Raw genomic sequence first — 19,148 nt, 5'->3', positions numbered from 1 at the left:
CTTATGTAGAATCATACACAATTCATTGTTTTCAGTTGTTTATTTGAGACATTCATCTCATGTTCTCTACTGACTTTAGTTCTAAATCTACAGCCATTAAATCCAAAATAACCATTACATATTTCTACCAATTGTATTGATGTCCGAATTGTAGAGTTGGATTGAGAGCAGCTGAACTCTCATGTAGTCCTCTGACCAGATTCAAGCCAGGTCTTACAGTTCGGTTGTGTATAACAGTCAAGCAGAAGATATTTGGTTGTGCTAAAAATAAACTTCGTTAAAAAAAATAGACAAACAAGACTGCTTGCCAAAACATTAATCTAATTTCTTAACTATGTGTCTTTTTAGTACTAAACTGTCCTTCCCAGGTCTGTTCTCGTGCATCATACTGTTTTGTATCTTTTTAAGACTGTATGACTGTTAGCATATGGAGTAAATACAATGCACAAAGAAATATGTTGCAACAGTTTATTTTAGATCACTTTTTTAAAATTGTGCAATTCATCTCATTACATCTTCAGCGATACCCGTAGAACTGTAGACTGCAATTATACTCAATCTTTATACTGCTATTGATAATTTCTAACAATATAATATACTGCATGGTTAGCTTTATGACAAATTAAAACCAGGTCCTCACATGTTGCTTGTACACCTTCAACCCACCCTACACATTACCATATGAAACATTCTGGCTATATCCCACCTCTTGTATTTGGAATCATGGAAAACATCGTTCTTATAAAAGTATTCCATGGTAATTTCACAACTGACCTTGCATTTCACCTGCGTCCACGCTTTACCATACTCATCTGGGATGTGCATTGCTTTCACCATGCTTTACTACATTTTCTTATGATTTTACCAAGTTGTCGCACTTTAAAACAGCATAAGGGTCCATACTGTATATCCAAAATTGATAGACAGTCTGCTTTGCATCACCAGGTGCCCCAATTCCATTTTAACATCTTACAGATGTATTGAAACTATTTTACATATTGTTTTTCTTGTATTAATTATTATTATTATTATTATTATTATTATTATTATTATTATTATTATTATTATTATTATTATTATTATTATTATGTTCTTCCCCTTTACTCCCCATGCATTCTCAGATTAAGAAGCAGGACATAGACTAAAGCTTGGAGAACTGAATCAGGTTTCTGTTGATCTCAGAAACATTTCTGCAACCTGGAAGACAAAACAAGAATAATTTAAGAGTTACACTAAGTTTTGTTCAGTATATTATAGTTAAAGGAGCAAGATTATAGCTGATCCCCTTTCTTCTGTTAAATATATTCTGGTTTGTTGCTTGAATTTTGAATATGCACCTATTTAAGAGACAAGCCTGTAGAAGTGGGAGTTACTGAAGCTTCCCTATAATTAGTCACTTCTTGTTCTGAGGCTCAGTCTCACTCAAATGACCTAGTTGCATAGGCCATGCGACTTATAGTGCCACACAAGATACCAGGAAGGAACAGTTCTACAGCATTGTACTTGAAACACATTTACAGTATATGCCAATTTAAAGTCTAAAAACAAGCAAAGATCCAAAATATGTTCAACACATGACGAAAGGGTACAAGTGATAATGCTGTATAATTGAATAATTGTAGAATAATTGAAAATCATAGCAGAAAAACGTACCGGCCAGTGCCATGGACAGGCGAAATTCATCATTGAGAATCTGCAAAATCTCCCGGACTCCTTCTTCCCCCTGCATACACACACATACATTAATACAACTTCACAAAGGAGTAGAAGTGAAGTGGTATAAAAAATGACCGTTAAGAATCTGTATCTGTCATTTCCATCCCTTCTGAAACTGTTATATAGAGATGTTTCCATAGCCAAACTCACAGTTGCCAAAGCAGAGTGGGCAGAAATTACAGTCGTCTTTTCTAAAACCACACCTCAGAAATTCAGCTTTTTGTACTGGTAATCAAATCAAAAACAACAACAGATTATGATATAGAATACACTTATAATAGGACATTAATTACTGTATTCTCAAAAATAGCCTGCGTCTTAAATTCGAGTACAGTATAGTGATGCGTGTATTAAAAATCGCCAACAAAAGACATGACTACCCGAGTACACAAACAGCAACGTAACTGACTGCTGAGAAAAGACAAACAAAGACATCACTGCCCGAATACACAAGCAGCAACGTGATTTACTGCCGAGAAAAGACGAACCAAAATGTTACTGCCCGACCTCGAATCATCCTTGACATACAGGCAGCCATTTTTCGAAGAAGCGTCATTAGCTTCCTGAGGAATTTGAAAAGAAGCTTTTACAATTTCAGCATTTCTAACAAACAGTACCAGCTAGGACAGATCAGAAATGCTGATCAGACGTCCGTATTTTTCAACATGCCAAATAATACCACAGTTGTGAGTAATCACGACTGGAAATGAGAAGCAGCACATAACTGTAATGCGCTGTGTGATAGCAGACAGCCGCAAACTGCCTCCATATGTGTAACTGAGGTTGTATCTTTGTAATTGCATATTTATTTGATGTTTTATTTTTTCTTCAAATTAAGGGTGGGACATTTGGTCAGTGTCTTAAATTCAAGGGTGTATTAAAGTAGAAGGATTACAGTATGTAAAAAACAAATAACTCAAAATGTATATATTGCTGTGAAATATATAATCATTTTCGTTGGGCCTTACCTTGTAAGCAAGGCCCCAAACCACAGGCCTCCCAATAAAGACGCACTTTGCTCCAACTGCAATTGCCTTCAACACATCACTTCCTGTGCGGACTCCTCCATCTAAATACACTTCAATTCTACCCTGGACCATATCCACAATCTCTGCAAGGGCATCTATCTGTACAGAACAAAACACATGAACTTAGTAAGTAGAGAACCTTTTACACTATCAGGAAAATATATTTCTTATGAAGCCAATATAAAGATGCATTTACTCAACAGTAGCATTGAGATGGTTATAACACAATACATTAATGCAAATGTCTCTTTTTTGGGTGTGGTTAGTGGTGGACAGAAAGCAGGTAGTTCAATATGTATTTGTAATCCCAGTTTAAGACACAAATAAAGGTAAATAATATTTAAACATTCAATGTTGTATTACAATAGTGCTGATTTGAGGGTAATGTGAGTTTGTTGGTAATAATACAACTCCATAGAGGAAACAAAATCTTCTGTGAGGTTTTTCAAACTTATATTAAACAGTACTGTATTATTGGAAGCAAGTTTTATTTATTTGTAAATTCTTCATGCAGCAGAAAGCTTTTTTTTCAATATTAAATGCATGCAGGTGTGAGGTGCAACACTGACTTCTTTTACATTCTGAAGATGTTTAAATGTGTGCGGTAACAGCTTTGATACAAAGAAGCACAAGAAGTTCCTTAATACTCCAGTTTTATTTTCACTGTGCTACATTACAATGAACGGAAACTGTAATTTTCTCTTTTTCTTTTCATTATACGGAATCTGAGCAATGTTTTCAAGAGGGAACCAGGACACTCAACCTACTGTAGCAGGCCCTCCGTCCAGCTGTCTGCCCCCATGGTTGGACACAATGATGCCCTGGACCCCGTGCTCCACAGCCAGCTCGGCGTCCTCCTTCGTCAGAATCCCCTTGATAACGATGGGCAGGCGTGTCAAGGACTGCAGCCAGTAGATGTCCTTCCAGCTGATGGATGGGTCCAGAGTGTTGGCTGGAATGCCATATTCTTCAGGACTGTTGTTTTCCTGCAGTCGAAAACAAAATCACCAAAGGAGCTTAGCGCTACTACAAGGACTACTGAGATGTCAGCATCACCAGATGTGTTTTTTTCTCTACATGTAATTTGCATGGCTTAGAAATACTTCTTTAGTAATAAACATCTGTCTTATTTTGGAAGACAAAACTAAAAGAGATTTATGTCACCTACATTTTCCAAGTATTGAACTTCTTAGCTGATTATGTTCTTATGTGTTCTGTGTGCTTCTCCATTGTTGCTTCTGCTTAGATCATTATTTGTCATGCTAACTATCCTGAATGCTGTTTTTTTTGAGGGTCACTAAAACCCCTAGGCGAATCACTGTGTATTGAAGTCCATCTCACATCAGGAAATCTGACATTTTTGCTGAAACACAAATTATGACCTAAGCAGAAACAACAGAGAATTATATGGAACATACTGTACATAATAGAATATTAAAGAGTAAGCAGATTATGTCATGGCTACAATACTTCTGATGGTAATATTAATATTAAATCTTTCTGGCTTTGAGCTTGTCTGGAGAACCCTAACAGACCTTATCATTCCACTCAAATCATGTGATAACTAAGTAATCTGACAATAATGTGGCCTGACCACGTGAGAAGTGGGGATATCGCAGAATGAGGCATACACCCTGGAGTGCCATATTACGAGTATACAACAGCTACGAGGTCATTTCAAATGCAAATTGGGGAGAAAATCAGAGGCACAAAACCAAAAAAACAAACAAAAGAAAACCACAGTGATGTCTAGGGATATCGCCATGGCTGTGATGTCTCATACCCCTAATGAATAGGAGGATGATCATTGCTATATGACTTGTCAGATTTGAATGGCCAATTTATTTATTTATTTATTTATTTATTTATTTATTTATTTCATATTTGGTCTGCTCCCCAATTTATACAGCAAAGGTTCACAAATCCAGTCCTTGAGATCCAGAGTCGTCCAACTTTATATGTACAGTATCATCATTAAATAAGTAACTGCTTAAGACCTGAAAGGGGGTTCAATAAAGTTATTTAGGGTACAGGTGGAACAAAGACCAGGAGTGCCTAGAATTGTGTACCCCGACCGACAGCATACCAACAGCTTTTCATGTTTCCATGGGAACTTACTGTACATTACACCGGCACTCTACATCAGAGCCAGCCTCCTGAGTGACAACAAACACAGTTTGGGGACTGAGTGTGTGTGTGACTGTCCCTTTTACTGTCCCTTTTCAGACCTTGAGAAACTTCTAAATTACACATTAGAGGCTCTCTTGTAACTGTCATTCTAGGATAAGGATAAGCATAACATTGGACCTACACCAAATTCACTCCCAACATAGCGAGGCTGGCTTCTTGTAAACAAGGGAACTCAATGTACTAGTTTTCTGTGTAAATTAGGGCTTATTTGGGGCTGGTCTCTAAAGGAAACCTATTTTTTTTTTCAGCACAATCTGAACTTTTCAATGATATAATTTTGGGCATATCTACTCAACTGATTGATATATTGCAGATTAAATGGGGAAAATAATGAAAAATTACAATTTCTGTGCCACTTTTAAGCCCTAAAAAATAATTTCCTAACATAGTAATTAGACAAATTGCATGTGTCTTGCATTGTTAATATGTTAACTCTATGGAGAAAGAAAATAGAGAAAATAGAGTTAGCATGTTTCTGTCATGGCTGCATCAACATTTTATTAATAATAATAATAATAATAATAATAATAATAATAATAATAATAATAATAATAAACATTTAAAACAGAACATCGTCGGGTCAATATGTAAACTATACATATTTTTAAATGTAGACAAAAACTTTTAAAAAGTATAATTTCGAAAGACTAAATCCCCTTACACATGTCCTAAAATTGTGTAAGCGATTATTCACTTGCAGCCTTTTGTACCTCGAAAACACCATCACTGTACGCCCCCTAGCACTGAAGGGGTTAAAGGTCAATGTGGTAACACTTATATTAAATTCAGTATTTTCCTCACTTCCCATGTGTGCGTGTATACAACTGTGAATAAGTAACTCATTAAGTAACTCATTTACAAAAAAAAAGTTAGTTATACCTCGAAAACACCATCAAAATTCTTTACTTTAAGATGTGGCGGTAGCCGAAATTGGTTCCGTATGTCGTTCCTCCTTTTCCCAGTGTAGGGAACATCTACTGTAAGTACCAAAGCCTTGTAGCCCAGTGCTTCCACCCGGTGGACAATCTGCTCCGAGACCTTGCGGTTCCGGTAGACGTACAGCTGAAACCAGCGGTAGCCGTTGGGAGCAGCTGCCACAATCTCCTCCACTGAGCAGGTAGAGTAGGTGCTGGTGATGTAACAAGTGTTCAGCGCCTCAGTAGCTGAAAAAAAAGACACTTATTTATTTACAGCTATTTGTTTATACCCATCTAAGGCAGGACTGAGGCCCTGCCGCCCATTGCAGAGATTTGTAAATAAAGACTCTATTTTGTATTAGGGCAGGGATTTGGGCTAAGTTCTGGTGTTATGTTTAGTTCCCATCCTACAGGCAGGCTAAGCCAGCTATGTGAGAATGTGGCTGCTGTTTACCTCTGACCTGATTGGAGGGGGAACTGAAAATCCATGTGAGACGGTTGCTAATTTACAGTAAGGGTCAATGCACTGAGACAGACTTCAGCTATCAGGGTGAATGTTGCAAATTCCCAACCCTGCTTAAAAGACCAGCACATTTTTTTTTAAATTTATATTTTTATATTTTCAAAATAAAAGCGTGCAACCTTGTGCTTAACTAATATTTTGAGACTGACTCTTGTGTCTGCTATTCTGCCTGCAGCCTGCCTCTGTAACATCATCTTATTTACAAACATTCACAAATGTCATTTCCCCTAATATGAAAGACTCAACTTAAAACCAGACCCCAGCATTTCCAAATTCTGAATGGAAAGACAAGCCTGAGCAAGTGACAGTTTCTACAAGCCCCTTAAGAGTTAAAGTGAGTATATTTGTTCAGTAAAGTTTAGTTTCAGTTTGTAGGGGTAGCAAGAAGCAGCACTGCCATCTACTGGAGATTTCCTGATAGTTTTACTGTGAATTCAAAGAATAGGAGCAAATAAGAGCTTCACTCTAAATTTTAGTGTCTAAAACATTTTTTTCTAGTTGCATGGGTTTTGCGTTTGCTCGACATGCCCATACTAGGAAACACACAAGGGACACTTGAAGATGTAAGGACCACACAAGAAATCTGCAATAGTGTTCTCACAACACATTGAACCCTTCAAAGGCTAGCCTTTTTGGCCTGTCATCTTCAACACCTTTTGCAGTACTAATTTCTCCTTCATGCCATGCCAAGCAATGAAAGGCAGTAGGCGCAATGCCTACAGGGAAACTGATCTCCGTGCCGAGGACTGTAGTCCGGGTGTCGCTGACGGACACATCCCGCAGCATCCGGGGGCGCAGACGAATTCTAAAAAAAAACAAAAAAAACAACATTAACAATAATGTGAGATCCACGATAATATGAGGTTTCCAGAGAAACACCTGTGCCTTTATTCTAACTTATACTGTATATGACTTTGTACAGTGTGCTGCTTTGTATGGTTTCGTCTCTTTTGTAGTATGTTATTGTAATATATTGAATATTGGAGTAACTGGACTGAGCAAGCAGATGCTCAAACCCATGTGACTGTCATTGTTGTTGGCCTAATTTACCATTCCAACTGAAACAATGGAAGAAATAGCTATTGGAGTTTGTGTAGCCTCTATGAGGCCAGCAATCAATGCATCAGTTGTTAAATAGTTTCACATAGAATGGTAAATAAGCACAAGCAACGCCACAGCCCTCCTAACCTGTAGTTTACATTTGAAAGTGTAAAAACTATATAAATGAACAGTGCAATTGTAGAAGTCATACAATTCTACTGACTCTTTAGTATTCCTCTTATTTATTCATAGCTTTCAATTGTAATTCTTTCTCTTATTCGGGTTTACTGTGGTACTGAATATACCACACTTGATCAATAGAAAAGAGTGGTAAAAAACAGGGACCAATGGTAAATAACAAATAAGTATGCTATAGTGTTGTTAAATCATGGTTTGCTGTGGTAAAACAATATACTGTAAATGCATAGCATCAGCACAGGAAACTGCAAACTAATATGTGCATTTCTTACTTGTCTTACTACATACCGTTTATATGCCAACAGGTTGTCATCTCTAGTACAGCACTCATCAGCACCAGCTGCGTAATAGTCCCAGGTAGCCTTTGGGAGATGTTCTTTTGCATACTCCTCAAAATCTGTCAGGCATACCATAGCCATCTCAGTGCAACGCCCGTGTCTACAAAACACACACACAAATATATATATATATATATATATATATATATATATATATAATTTATTATTCTTATTTATTTCTTAGCAGACGCCCTTATCCAGAGCGACTTACAATTGTTACAAGATATCACATTATTTTTACATACACTATTATGATTTATTTATTTTTACATAAAATTTACCCCCTTTCAGTTTTGTATTTTTAATATATATATTTTTTCTCAATAAAAACTTTTTTCCCCTTAACAGTATGGAGTACAGTGTTTAGATAAAAGGCACTGACACAACAAAATGTGAAAAAAGTTCAAGGGGGTGTAGACATTCTATAGGCACTGTATATATACAGTGCCAAATACACTTTTAATTAACTAACGATCAATTAAGCCCAGCCACAGGTGTATATAAGGAGCAGTCTCTGCATTGAGTGAGCAGAGAAGGGCAGGGCAGGGCAGAGCAGAGCAGAGCAGACCAGAGCAGACCAGAGCAGAGAAGGGCAGGGCAGAGCAGAGCAAAGCAGAGCAGAGCAGAGCAGAGCAGGGCAGAGCAGAGCAGAGCAGGGCAGGGCAGGGCAGGGCAGGGCAGAGCAGAGCAGAGCAGGGCAGAGCAGGGCAGAGCAGAGCAGAGCAGGGCAGGGCAGGGCAGGGCAGGGCAGGGCAGAGCAGAGCAGAGCAGAGCAGAGCAGGGCAGGGCAGAGCAGAGCAGGGCAGGGCAGGGCAGGGCAGGGCAGGGCAGAGCAGAGCAGAGCAGAGCAGGGCAGGGCAGAGCAGAGCAGAGCAGAGCAGGGCAGGGCAGGGCAGGGCAGGGCAGAGCAGAGCAGAGCAGGGCAGGGCAGGGCAGGGCAGGGCAGGGCAGAGCAGAGCAGAGCAGAGCAGGGCAGGGCAGGGCAGAGCAGAGCAGAGCAGAGCAAACCAGAGCACAGCAGGGCAGGGCAGGGCAGGGCAGGCAGGGCAGAGCAGGGCAGAGCAGAGCAGGGCAGGGCAAGGCAGGGCAGAGCAGAGCAGAGCAGGGCAGGGCAGACCAGATCAGAGCAGGGCAGAGCAGAGCAGAGCAGAGCAGGGCAGGGCAGAGCAGAGCAGGGCAGGGCAGGGCAGGGTAGGGTAGAGCTGGGCAGAGCAGGGCAGAGCTGGGCAGAGCAGGGCAGACCAGGGCATCCTCTAAAGCTGCGCCTGCTGACAAGCATCCAACTTGTTAATTACCTTGCTCAACATGGGAGATTGTGTAAATGGTTGTACAGACTTACAGAACTAGCACCCTTTTCTTTTGTGAACCATTTTATTTTTGTTTCTGTAAATATACGCACAACAGTGCTTAAACTGCAATTCCTTCACATCTGCCTGCTATTTGTATAGCCATTAAGAGCGGCACCACACTGCTGCCCTCCCATACTCTGCTTATGTAACAAATACAACTTATGGTAAAGAAAGGATTTTTAAACTTAAATGAATCATTCTTAGCAACAAGGTGTAATCTAGAACAGTGACATTCCCCTGTTTAGTTGTTGGATTTGAATGCATGGAAGACAGAATCCAAAAATGAGATCCAATTTTTTTTTATATATATATATATATATATATATATATATATATATATATATATATATATACTAGTTTGGAGTCTAATTTTGATTCAATTCTGCTTTATACCTATGGTACTATATGGACTATCTTTAAAATTCAAAAGTAGAAACATATATTTAAAAAAATATATATAGTTGAGGTACAATAAAAACTGGAATATTGCAGGACAAATAGTCAAAGCCAGTCCAATGGTATTGCACTGTACTATTGTGGATAAACAGGCATTTTAACATTACCTTCAGAATGGAGAAGAGGTTATCAATAGAATTGTGTGTCCCTTGATTGCAAAAAACACATCAGTTTGTTAAACAGTACTTTTTTGAAGGGTCAAAAGCAGTTAGCTAATTTTATTCAAGGTAACAAAAATTACTTTGAACAAGAGTATGTTTACAGTTTAACTAAAAAAAAAACACAAAATGTGACAGCTTTCGATAGATAGAAACAATTAGTTAATTAGTCATACTGGACAATGAGACATTCCAGTGTTTCTGGACATTCCATATACTTGCCCTCTTTCCGAAGATACAAAAATTATTCAGAGGTCCTCACCTGTCAATCAAATCACTACCTAAATGCCTTGTAGCCAAGTGTCCCGCCTGTTGTCTTTTTTTCTCGCTACATGTGTGTGAGTGAATAAGACAAATAGGCACCTCTCTACTGCTATGGCGTGGTGCCTAGAAGAGTTATAAAGGACATGAACCCAATAAAGAGGCAACTTAACCCATTTGGGTTTCTTTAGAGCCAAAAAGTATATGTCCTCTGTTGCCCTTCTCCCTGTACCAACAGCCGTTACAATACTAATACATACAAAATATTCTGCAATATAACAGCTTGTCTACACTACCCACATTCCCACATTAAAAAAAAAAATAGTTAAAAATGTTAAAAAATGTTAAAAAACAGGTCTTCTGTTGGTACTAACCTGTTGCAATTTAGGACTGAAGAGCTCATTCTTTATCCTTCAGATAATTTCAAAATATCCAGAACCTGTCAATAAATAAATAAATACATAATTAAATACAATATGGACAAGGAAAACAGTTGTTTACACAAAATAACCATCAGGACATTTTTTCTGAAAGGAGAAAAACTGCAATAAATAAACATTTTTAAATCTCAATTTTAAAACTGTTTTTATAACACATATTAGTTAAAATAAATTTAAAAAAAAAAAAAAAACTCCACAAGAATAGTTACCAATTTTGTCAAATGAATAGGTGTTTTTCTCTTTTTAAAAAAATTGTGCTGATTACACTTTGGAGAAAAAGGGGGTTTGTGACTGCTCCCCATAGAGTAAACAGTGCACATTAAAAATTGATTATTGGTAGAGGGAAAACGTGGTAAAATGCACGGCTACAATACATGGTAAAGTAAATACAAACATGTAATAATAATCCGTCATTTCAAAAGGATTGCCGTCAGTTCCTTATTTGTTAGAATAAGACTCCTATCAGCCAATCACAATCCCCTAAAAGAAGTGCGGCCTACTGAGTTTAAAGACTTCCCTAACAAGACGTTTGAAAGCAATTTCCTCTGGACCCAGCTCTGACTTTTACCATTGCTTCTTCGATGATGCTGGCTTGCTTCCTTTCCTGTCTTCATGTTTTTAACAAAATTGTTCAGTTTGGTGGACTTTGAAATTGTTTCCAAAGATGTATGACATCTGCACTGGACTCAGCTGCTTTTTATTATTGCTGAGCTCCACACAACGCAAAGTAAAGCACTCTCTGTAAATGAGTCACTCCCATTGAGCCAATCCTCCAATCCTATCAAGTCTCAAACTCTCATTATATACCAGTAAGCACCTGCAATAGATGTAGTACACGACACAATACTGTGTAAATGAGCTGTCCTGTACATGACTGACTGAGTATACAATTACAGATGGTAAGCATAACCAAATCGTCAACATAGCCTTCCAGAGTAATTTAAACATAAGACTGCCCTTGCTGCCCTTAGCTTTCCTACACAAGTGCCAGTGTTATGGAAGGTGTTTCTAATATTGTGTCCGCCAAACTATGTTACACTAGCAATGCCATGCTCGTACCACACTTTAAGCAGGGTTGTATTCGGCAAGCAAGCATGAAAACTCAAAAGAAAACAAACAGCTAGGCCAAAACAAGCACTGATTCCATTTTGACATAATTTGAAATATTTAGTTAGTAGTTATAGTAGTTGAAGCATCAGAGTTTATACCCTTTTGCTGTAGAAAATTCAAATTTAAAATGCATTTAGGATATGCATTTAAAGAGTAACAACAGCTCAGTTCATGATCTCATTTAAAAAAGGTGATCCGTTTACTGTGCTTTCAGTGTTCTGGGTTAATTAATTTACATATTTAAATACTGTATCAAGAAAAGTGTGTGACATTCCATCTCCTTTTTACACCACACCTCTGCTGATGCCATCAATAAAACAATGCTTCACACAGGGCAATAAATATATTCATGCAATCTGTGCCTGTTACATATATCCTATAGCAATCACCACAGTGATATTTTAATGTAGTACTGATTTCTAGGAATATCACAGCTACTCCTAAGAAGCCACAAAACAATAAACAAACAAACAAACAAACAAACAAACAAACAAATAAATAAATAAATAAATAAATAAATAAATAAATAATAATAATAATAATAATAATAATAATAATAATAATAATAATAATAATAATAATAATAATAATAATAATAATAATAATAAAATACATTTCTGGTTTTGGTATTGGTACAGAACTCTAACATATAAATATATTTTTAAAACAAAAGTATGATAAAACAGACTACACATGGAAGTAACAAAAAAATAAAAAATAAAACAATACTCTTTTCTGTAAGTATGCATTTCCTGTTCTCTTTATCCTCTTCAGAGAAAGCATATTTATTTTTAAACACACACTCATCCTAAACATTTTTAGTAGAACACTACAATGATTGGTTTGCTATGAATGAAATATCTTACTTACTTTCCCATTAGATGTCCTACACCCATTAAATAAGAAAAAAAAAAACAACAGTGATGTGTTCAGTCAGCTATGTCACGCTGCTTTGATTTTCAGCACTCCATTCTGTCTCCCTTTTTGTCTGCTGATTAGACACCCTGTTTGACTCAATAGTGTTTTCAGTTACCACTGATGTCAGCATTTGAAGGCAGAGTTTTCTTTTGTACGTGAATTAAAAGGGCAGATAGCAACTTTGTGTTTCAATTGTGTCGGTATACTGCAATGCCTCCTTTATTATGAGTACTGTATGGATTAACCATTTGTAACATGTTCTCATACTTATAACATTATAATGTGTGTTTTCTGGTATGGTTTATTTAGCATTCATTGATTTAACCAAAAGGGCAAATATTGTACATGTATCAGTCATTTATTTTTTATTTATTTTTTTATTAGTAACATGATTACCTTTTGTGTAATTTGAGTATATAGTTGTTGATTAAAAATGTAAGTTTTAGTCCCACCTCTTCATTTTCATTTTTATTTTAATTGCATTGGCTGTTATTCACCATACAAACCATTTGAATCAGTTAATAAACTTTACACAGCAACCTAAAGATATTTTTTTAAGTACATGTGTATGTTATAATAAGAGATATCTGATGGGGGCACTCTATCACAAGACATTTTAATTTCTACTATGGTAAAGTAGCCTTAGCTTTGTCACATTGTTTTTATAACACAAATGAATGCCTATCAACCATATGTCCTACATATTCCCTACTATAGAGCAGAGTGTTCTAATCATCTACTCCAGTCTTAACCAAACAATTAAGTGATATATTTCAAGCTCTCTTAAGCACTCTCAGGTCTTTTTTCTCCTATTAGCGACTGGATTAAGTGCTTTGAAAATGTGTCTCAGAGATGGAACACCTATTATGGCCCATAAACTGTAAAACAATTGAAATGGGTGACTGCTGTGTCTGGCTTACTCTGTAATGCCAGATGAAGCTTTACTATACCTAATTTTTTTTTTTAAATACATTGAGCCAGTGCTAAAGTAACCATTCTGTTACGTTCCAGTATCCTCAAAGGGATGTCATCACAAGCAATCCCACAAACAAAACCCTGTGTACTGTGTTATATGGATTCAAATTATTGTACTGTTTTTGTTTTTGTTAACAACCCTGAAACTTCATTTTAAAGAAGGGCTCTTTACATCATCACTATGATCAAGGAGTGATGCTTAATCTGAATATGGTTTCACCCTCAACACTTGGCAGGAAATCTTTGCTATGTGTAATTTTGGCCAAGCTTATGGTGACATGTTGAACATCTTCTTTTTGAACAAGAGTCACTTACATTGTCAGAAGCATTGGAAATTGCCTGCCAGGTTGAAATAGCTCGGAAAAAGGCTGAAGGTTTTGCAGTTGCAAGCACTGTCTCCCCTCCATTAGCATTAGATGCGGCAGGACAGTGGGTTCAGACTGGCACTCCACTGGCTACTGGGTCCCTGATGTGTGGTAATTATGGCTCCCAAGGACTCCACACTGGGGCTGTCCATCAAGAGGTAAATTATTATTATCATTATTTATTTATTTGGCAGACACCATTATCCAATGCAACTTGGGCAGGGCAGTACAGGGTTACAATGCAAGCTTAATATTTAAATACAGTAGTTTACAGTAAGTGTAATAGTACAACTACAATACAATATAAACTAGGAAGCAACAAGTTAGGATTACAAGTTATATCTAAAATGACATTACAGTAGTCCAAGGATAGTGCATTAGGTGAGGGTCCAGAACATGGTGTTTAGGTCAGGCAAGTCCAGGTCACAGTCGGAGGGGTAGATCAGAGATCTAGAAGTGAGTCTAAACAAGTGAGTCTTAAGGAGGTGATGGAAGGCGGTGAGAGACAGAGCAGTCCTGAAGTTCTCTGGTAGCTGGTTCCACCACAGGGGTGCTAAAGAAGAGAAGGAGCAGGCACAGGAGGATGGAGAGTGTAGGGAAGAAATGACCAGTTGTCCAGTACAGGGGTGGAGAGTGTGAGAGGGGGTGTAGGTAAACACAAGGGATTGGAGGTAAGAGGGGGCAGAGAGCAGTGAGGTTGGGAGAATACAAGACAAGCTGCAGAATTTTGAATGAGCTGAAGGGGGAGCCAGATAGCCGAGGCAGGGAGACAAACAAGGAGAGAGTTACAGTAGTCCAATCTGGAGTACAAGAGTGTGGACCAATGCACTTAGAGTTATTGGAGAATGAATCATTTTGCCTGATGTTGTCACCCTAGAAGGATAGGACCTAGACTGTCCTAAAAACACTGTGAAAATTATCTCTACCGGGGGTTGAGGTTCACCACCAGATTTGGTACTCAGATGATAGTCTACTAAGGGTTACAGGGCGAAAAATGAAAAGTAAAAAATGAAAGTAAAAGAAAATAATTATTTAGATATTTAGGCATTGTATATTATCTCTAAATCATTGTGCATAAATATTTCATTTTTGTTTAGCAGCTCAAAGATTACAGTTTGACTATAGTTTCAAAATTATCATCTACCTTTACGCATGCGTGATTTCGATTGAGTGGATTTCCACTTCGATATGAGGCTGTGTTGCATTTTAGTAACAGCAATAGCGGCTGGTTTAATTTATTCTAAGTGGTTTTAAGTACATCCCGATTATCCTGTGAATTGTTTTGTTAGTCAAAAATTATACATTTCTTACTTGCAAAAGAAAAACGAAGGAAGAAATCACAAAAGAGTCTACAGAAAGTGCAAAGCGAGAGAAAGTTATATTGAATCCCTGGGACGTCGAGTGGTGACGTCACAGACCAGGAAGTAAACACACACAGGCAAGGTACTATGGGTGAGTTGCAAATGCACTCTTTCTTTAATAATAAAAATAAAGGGCTTAAAAAAAAAAAACGACTTGGTGGCCAAAATAAACAGTCACAAAACAGTACACACACTAAATAAAACACATTTACATTTTTTAAGAAACGATAAAGAAATTATTTTGAATTTAAAACTGATGTTTGATGTGCAATCACTTGTCAAAGTTAAAACAGAAACAAAACAAAAAAAATAAACATAAATTGAAAATATAAAAAAATGATTTTACATGTTGTAATGGGAATTTAGCAATACTCCTAATGTTTGGTCTGGACACTATTTAAAAAGATGTTTTGTTTTACAACATCTATACAAGACCACTGTTTCAGCATGTAAAGCTTTGTTTTAACAAACATTATATATTTTACATTTCCCCAAGGCTAAGTATAAGAAAACATGTGTCTTAAGTGATTCAAATCTAAGACATGTTAGCACACAAAAAAAGAGTTGTTAGAAAATATTTAGAATGTGCCCCCTGTGTTTATACTTTAGAGAAAACCTAAACAAGACCAGTAAAAACAGTATTCTTTTTTTTGTCAAATTGTATTAAGAATTATTAATCTTAAACATGTTACACTGGCAAATATTTATGTGCAACAGTGGCATAAATTGGAAATTAGAAAATCTCAGAACTCCATCCACCAGTCAAGATACTGCATTGCAGGACCTACTGCACAACAGATGACCACGGAACATTGAAACAGAATGCTTTAAAAAGCAAAACAGGAGGGAAGCACAACACAGCATACCCTCTATCACAATACCTGATGACTCCTTTATGTGATAACGGATATTTAACCCGGCAACAGAGGAAGTGGAATCAAAATGTATCATCAGCTAGGATGCTCATTGAAAGAGCTTTTGGTCTGCTGGGGCCGGTTTTTCAAAACTTTTAATTTGGATCAAAGTGATCCGGATTTTGTAATCCTATATTTTGTGATCAAGATTATTTTTATCCAGATAAATTATATCTATATAAATAATCACGATTACGAAATCCAGTTTTTTGATAGGCTAGTTCTTAATATTTTTTTTTAAGAGGCCATATTTATGATATAACCCAATTTAACAAAATAAATAAGATTGAGGTAATAATGATTAATACACAGCTGTATTTCATTAACAAAATCTAAATCACTTTTAATGTTAGTGCACATATAATACATGCAAATGATACTTATTTTATTTATGCCTATTTGGCATAAACTAAATCTAAATTGAATAAAAATAAAACCCTTGAAAAAATGATATGTGTTTTTAGACATCTTCATCGTCTTCCTCGTCAGTCGGGAGTCCAGCATCTCTCAGACGAGCTTTAAAGAGGCGTATGTGCCGGCGTATGTGTATGCTTTTTTATTAAAGCCATAACAATAAATATGTTTTCCTTTTTGCTTGCATGGATACAAAACTTACATAAATATGTATATATTATATTCTACCACTCTATTTGGACATATAGCGTGTGTTTGCTATGACAATTCAAACTAATTATCGATGTTCTATGATCATTTAAAAGCTAAATCCACTTACGCAGTAGAATCACAATAATCCTGGTATTTTGGATCAAAGTAATCCCGATCTCCTGTTTAAATTCTGAAAAACCCAATTGCAACATTTAATTGTGATTAAACGTGCGATCGGATTACCAAAACGAAATCTGGATCACAGTAATCCCGATCGCATTTCGATGTTTTGAAAAACCCAATTGCATAATATAATCCAGATCAAACGCATTAATCCGTTTACCAAAATTTAGAAAAACCGGCCCCTGAAGACAAAATTCAGTACACTAAAAGGTTTGCATATGTGCACTCAATTAAAAGGATAAGCACTGCTGTAAATGCTAGCTGCATTCTCCAACACTTGTGCTTGGAGACACTTGGTGGCCTACAGCTTGAAGATGAAGAAGCAAATGATGATACATTTTTAAATGCCTAGCCTGACGGTCGACAAAATAATGCATGTGGCATTAATGAAAGAAATGTAATTGTAGCATCATTATAAAGACTTTCAGTGTACCCTTTTTAAATATACAGCTATGGCCAAAAGTTTTACATCACCCTATGTCCCTGAAAAAATGCTGTCTTGAGTACTCTGGAGTTACTAACCTGTTTTAGAATCGTGCTGTCTCATGTGGCATGCTGGCCTCATTAAAGATCAGGAGGAGAGTATGGAGCAAGAACAAAAAAGGTATTGAGAACTGTGGATGGCAAAATTGAATATAGACATAAATCTGAGGTTTAGAATTTAGAGACAGTGAAACAGCAAAGACAGTGTGATAATGCGGTTTAGCCCCGGCCTCACCACGGACATTTTTTTCTGTTAAAAACATTTCTATTGCTTGGGCAATTAAAATAGTGGGAAAAAAAGAAAATATGTTTAAACTTACTTGTGTGGTCTTTTTGTTCCCGCTAAGTTTTTTCTCTGCTGAAAAGAAAAAAAAAGAATCTGCTTTCTTTTATGAGAAGAGATGAGTGCATACATCTGTTTTCAAAGAGAGAGTCTGTTTAGCTACTTAACATTAGAAGCACCATGCAGGTCAGTTTGACCCATTTTGCATTTAAAATGTTAATTACTCTTCCATTGTAAATCGTATGTGTATGTCCATTTTTGATTTTTCCTAAATTATGAATTAAATATCCTGATGGCGTTTGATAGCCAGAATCGCAAAAATGATAAAGTTATAAACAGTTCTATCTAGAACCGCCACATGGGTCAATGTGACCCATGCATTACAATACATGTCTTTTTTTAAATATAATGTAAGATATTCTATAATTTTTGTAAATGCAACAAACAAGACACGCCTTCTCCTCCTAGAAAATGCCAACCAGGCCCACCGAGAGGGCGGGGAGGACGGGGACATTTCCCCGGGGCCCAACGCTTTGAAGGGGGGCCCTGATGAAGGGGGAACTTTTTTTTAATATATATATATATATATATATATATATATAAATTTAAAACAACTAGCCCTGCACAAGACCCTTTGCGATCCCATCACCACATTAAAAAGAAAAACTCCCGTACTGCACACCAAGCCAATGTGCTTCTGTTGTGTAATGATTGTGTATCCAGGCGCTGTCAAACACTTCCTTTCACACAATGATTTGAACTTTCGCATTTCATATTTTACTACACCAAAAAGCTGAAAAAGGCATAGCAATTTTATGTATTTTTTTAAAGATTTTTAAAAACTTTAAAAGAACTAAAGTTGCACAATATATACCACAGTATGAAATATTCTATTATTAAGATCTATAATTTGCTCAAAACAACATGGTGCAGCAGTTTGTTAGGAAAATGGTATCGTGTAAAATAAGTCCTTTCTTTAGCTGGTGGTAAACACAATTAGAGAATGATCGGTTATATTGCTTAAAATACAAATATATTTACCAATACATGCAATTAGTTAAGAGCAGAGATGAGTGGTTTATTTTTGGCACTGGATAAATAAAATAGTGTATAGCAACACCATTAAAATGTAGTTTATGCTACACTTGATGTTAAGTAATCTTCCAATTAATGACTATTACACATGGAATTTGTATAAAAAATATATTTATTTACTTACACTGCCAAGATTGCAAGTATCATTGCTTGGTTTAGACTACAGTATACTACAAAGTCGGATGAATGTAGTACCGGGGGGGGGGGGGTGTTCAAGATCAGGATGCCTCCTAAACAACA

At 36.7% G+C, this 19,148-nt stretch overlaps 1 protein-coding gene across 5 annotated transcripts; it reads right to left on the bottom strand.

Moving 5' to 3' along the window:
• Positions 1-904: 904 nt before the first annotated feature.
• On the bottom strand, positions 905-12,712 carry LOC117407110 (2-Hydroxyacid oxidase 2-like). 5 transcript variants are annotated; one of them, XR_009329392.1, is made up of 10 exons: positions 12,596-12,712; positions 10,550-10,614; positions 7,902-8,051; positions 7,028-7,179; positions 5,814-6,097; positions 3,512-3,730; positions 2,685-2,843; positions 1,654-1,723; positions 1,090-1,197; positions 905-1,038 (listed from the first exon to the last, which is right to left on the bottom strand). XR_009329392.1 is itself a non-coding variant. In XM_034011748.3 (9 exons), exons 2-9 carry the CDS (start codon positions 10,576-10,578, stop codon positions 1,142-1,144), a joined length of 1,119 nt encoding a protein of 372 aa, XP_033867639.1. In that variant the 5' UTR covers positions 10,579-10,614; positions 12,596-12,712; the 3' UTR covers positions 1,060-1,141. The 5 variants fall into 5 exon arrangements, 3 of the variants coding, with proteins under 3 accessions (XP_033867639.1, XP_033867640.1, XP_058885094.1); XR_009329391.1 differs by having other exon boundaries at positions 929-1,044; XM_034011748.3 differs by lacking the exon at positions 905-1,038 and having other exon boundaries at positions 1,060-1,197.
• Between the last annotated feature and the right edge of the window lie 6,436 nt (positions 12,713-19,148).

This window comes from Acipenser ruthenus, chromosome 8 (assembly GCF_902713425.1).
Source record: "Acipenser ruthenus chromosome 8, fAciRut3.2 maternal haplotype, whole genome shotgun sequence".
Taxonomy (NCBI): Eukaryota; Metazoa; Chordata; class Actinopteri; order Acipenseriformes; family Acipenseridae; genus Acipenser; species Acipenser ruthenus.
Note: the sequence above shows the minus strand (reverse complement) of the source record. Positions and strands in the feature narration are given on the sequence as shown.

Excerpts from the sequence above, each read along its gene's own strand:
- LOC117407110 (XM_034011748.3), bottom strand. The coding sequence starts at position 10,578 with ATGAGCTCTTCAGTCCTAAATTGCAACAG. Across the intron at positions 3,731-5,813 it reads ATTTTGATGGTGTTTTCGAG|GAAAACAACAGTCCTGAAGA; the intron begins GTATAACTAACT and ends TTTCGACTGCAG. Across the intron at positions 1,724-2,684 it reads TTTGGGGCCTTGCTTACAAG|GGGGAAGAAGGAGTCCGGGA; the intron begins GTAAGGCCCAAC and ends GTGTGTATGCAG.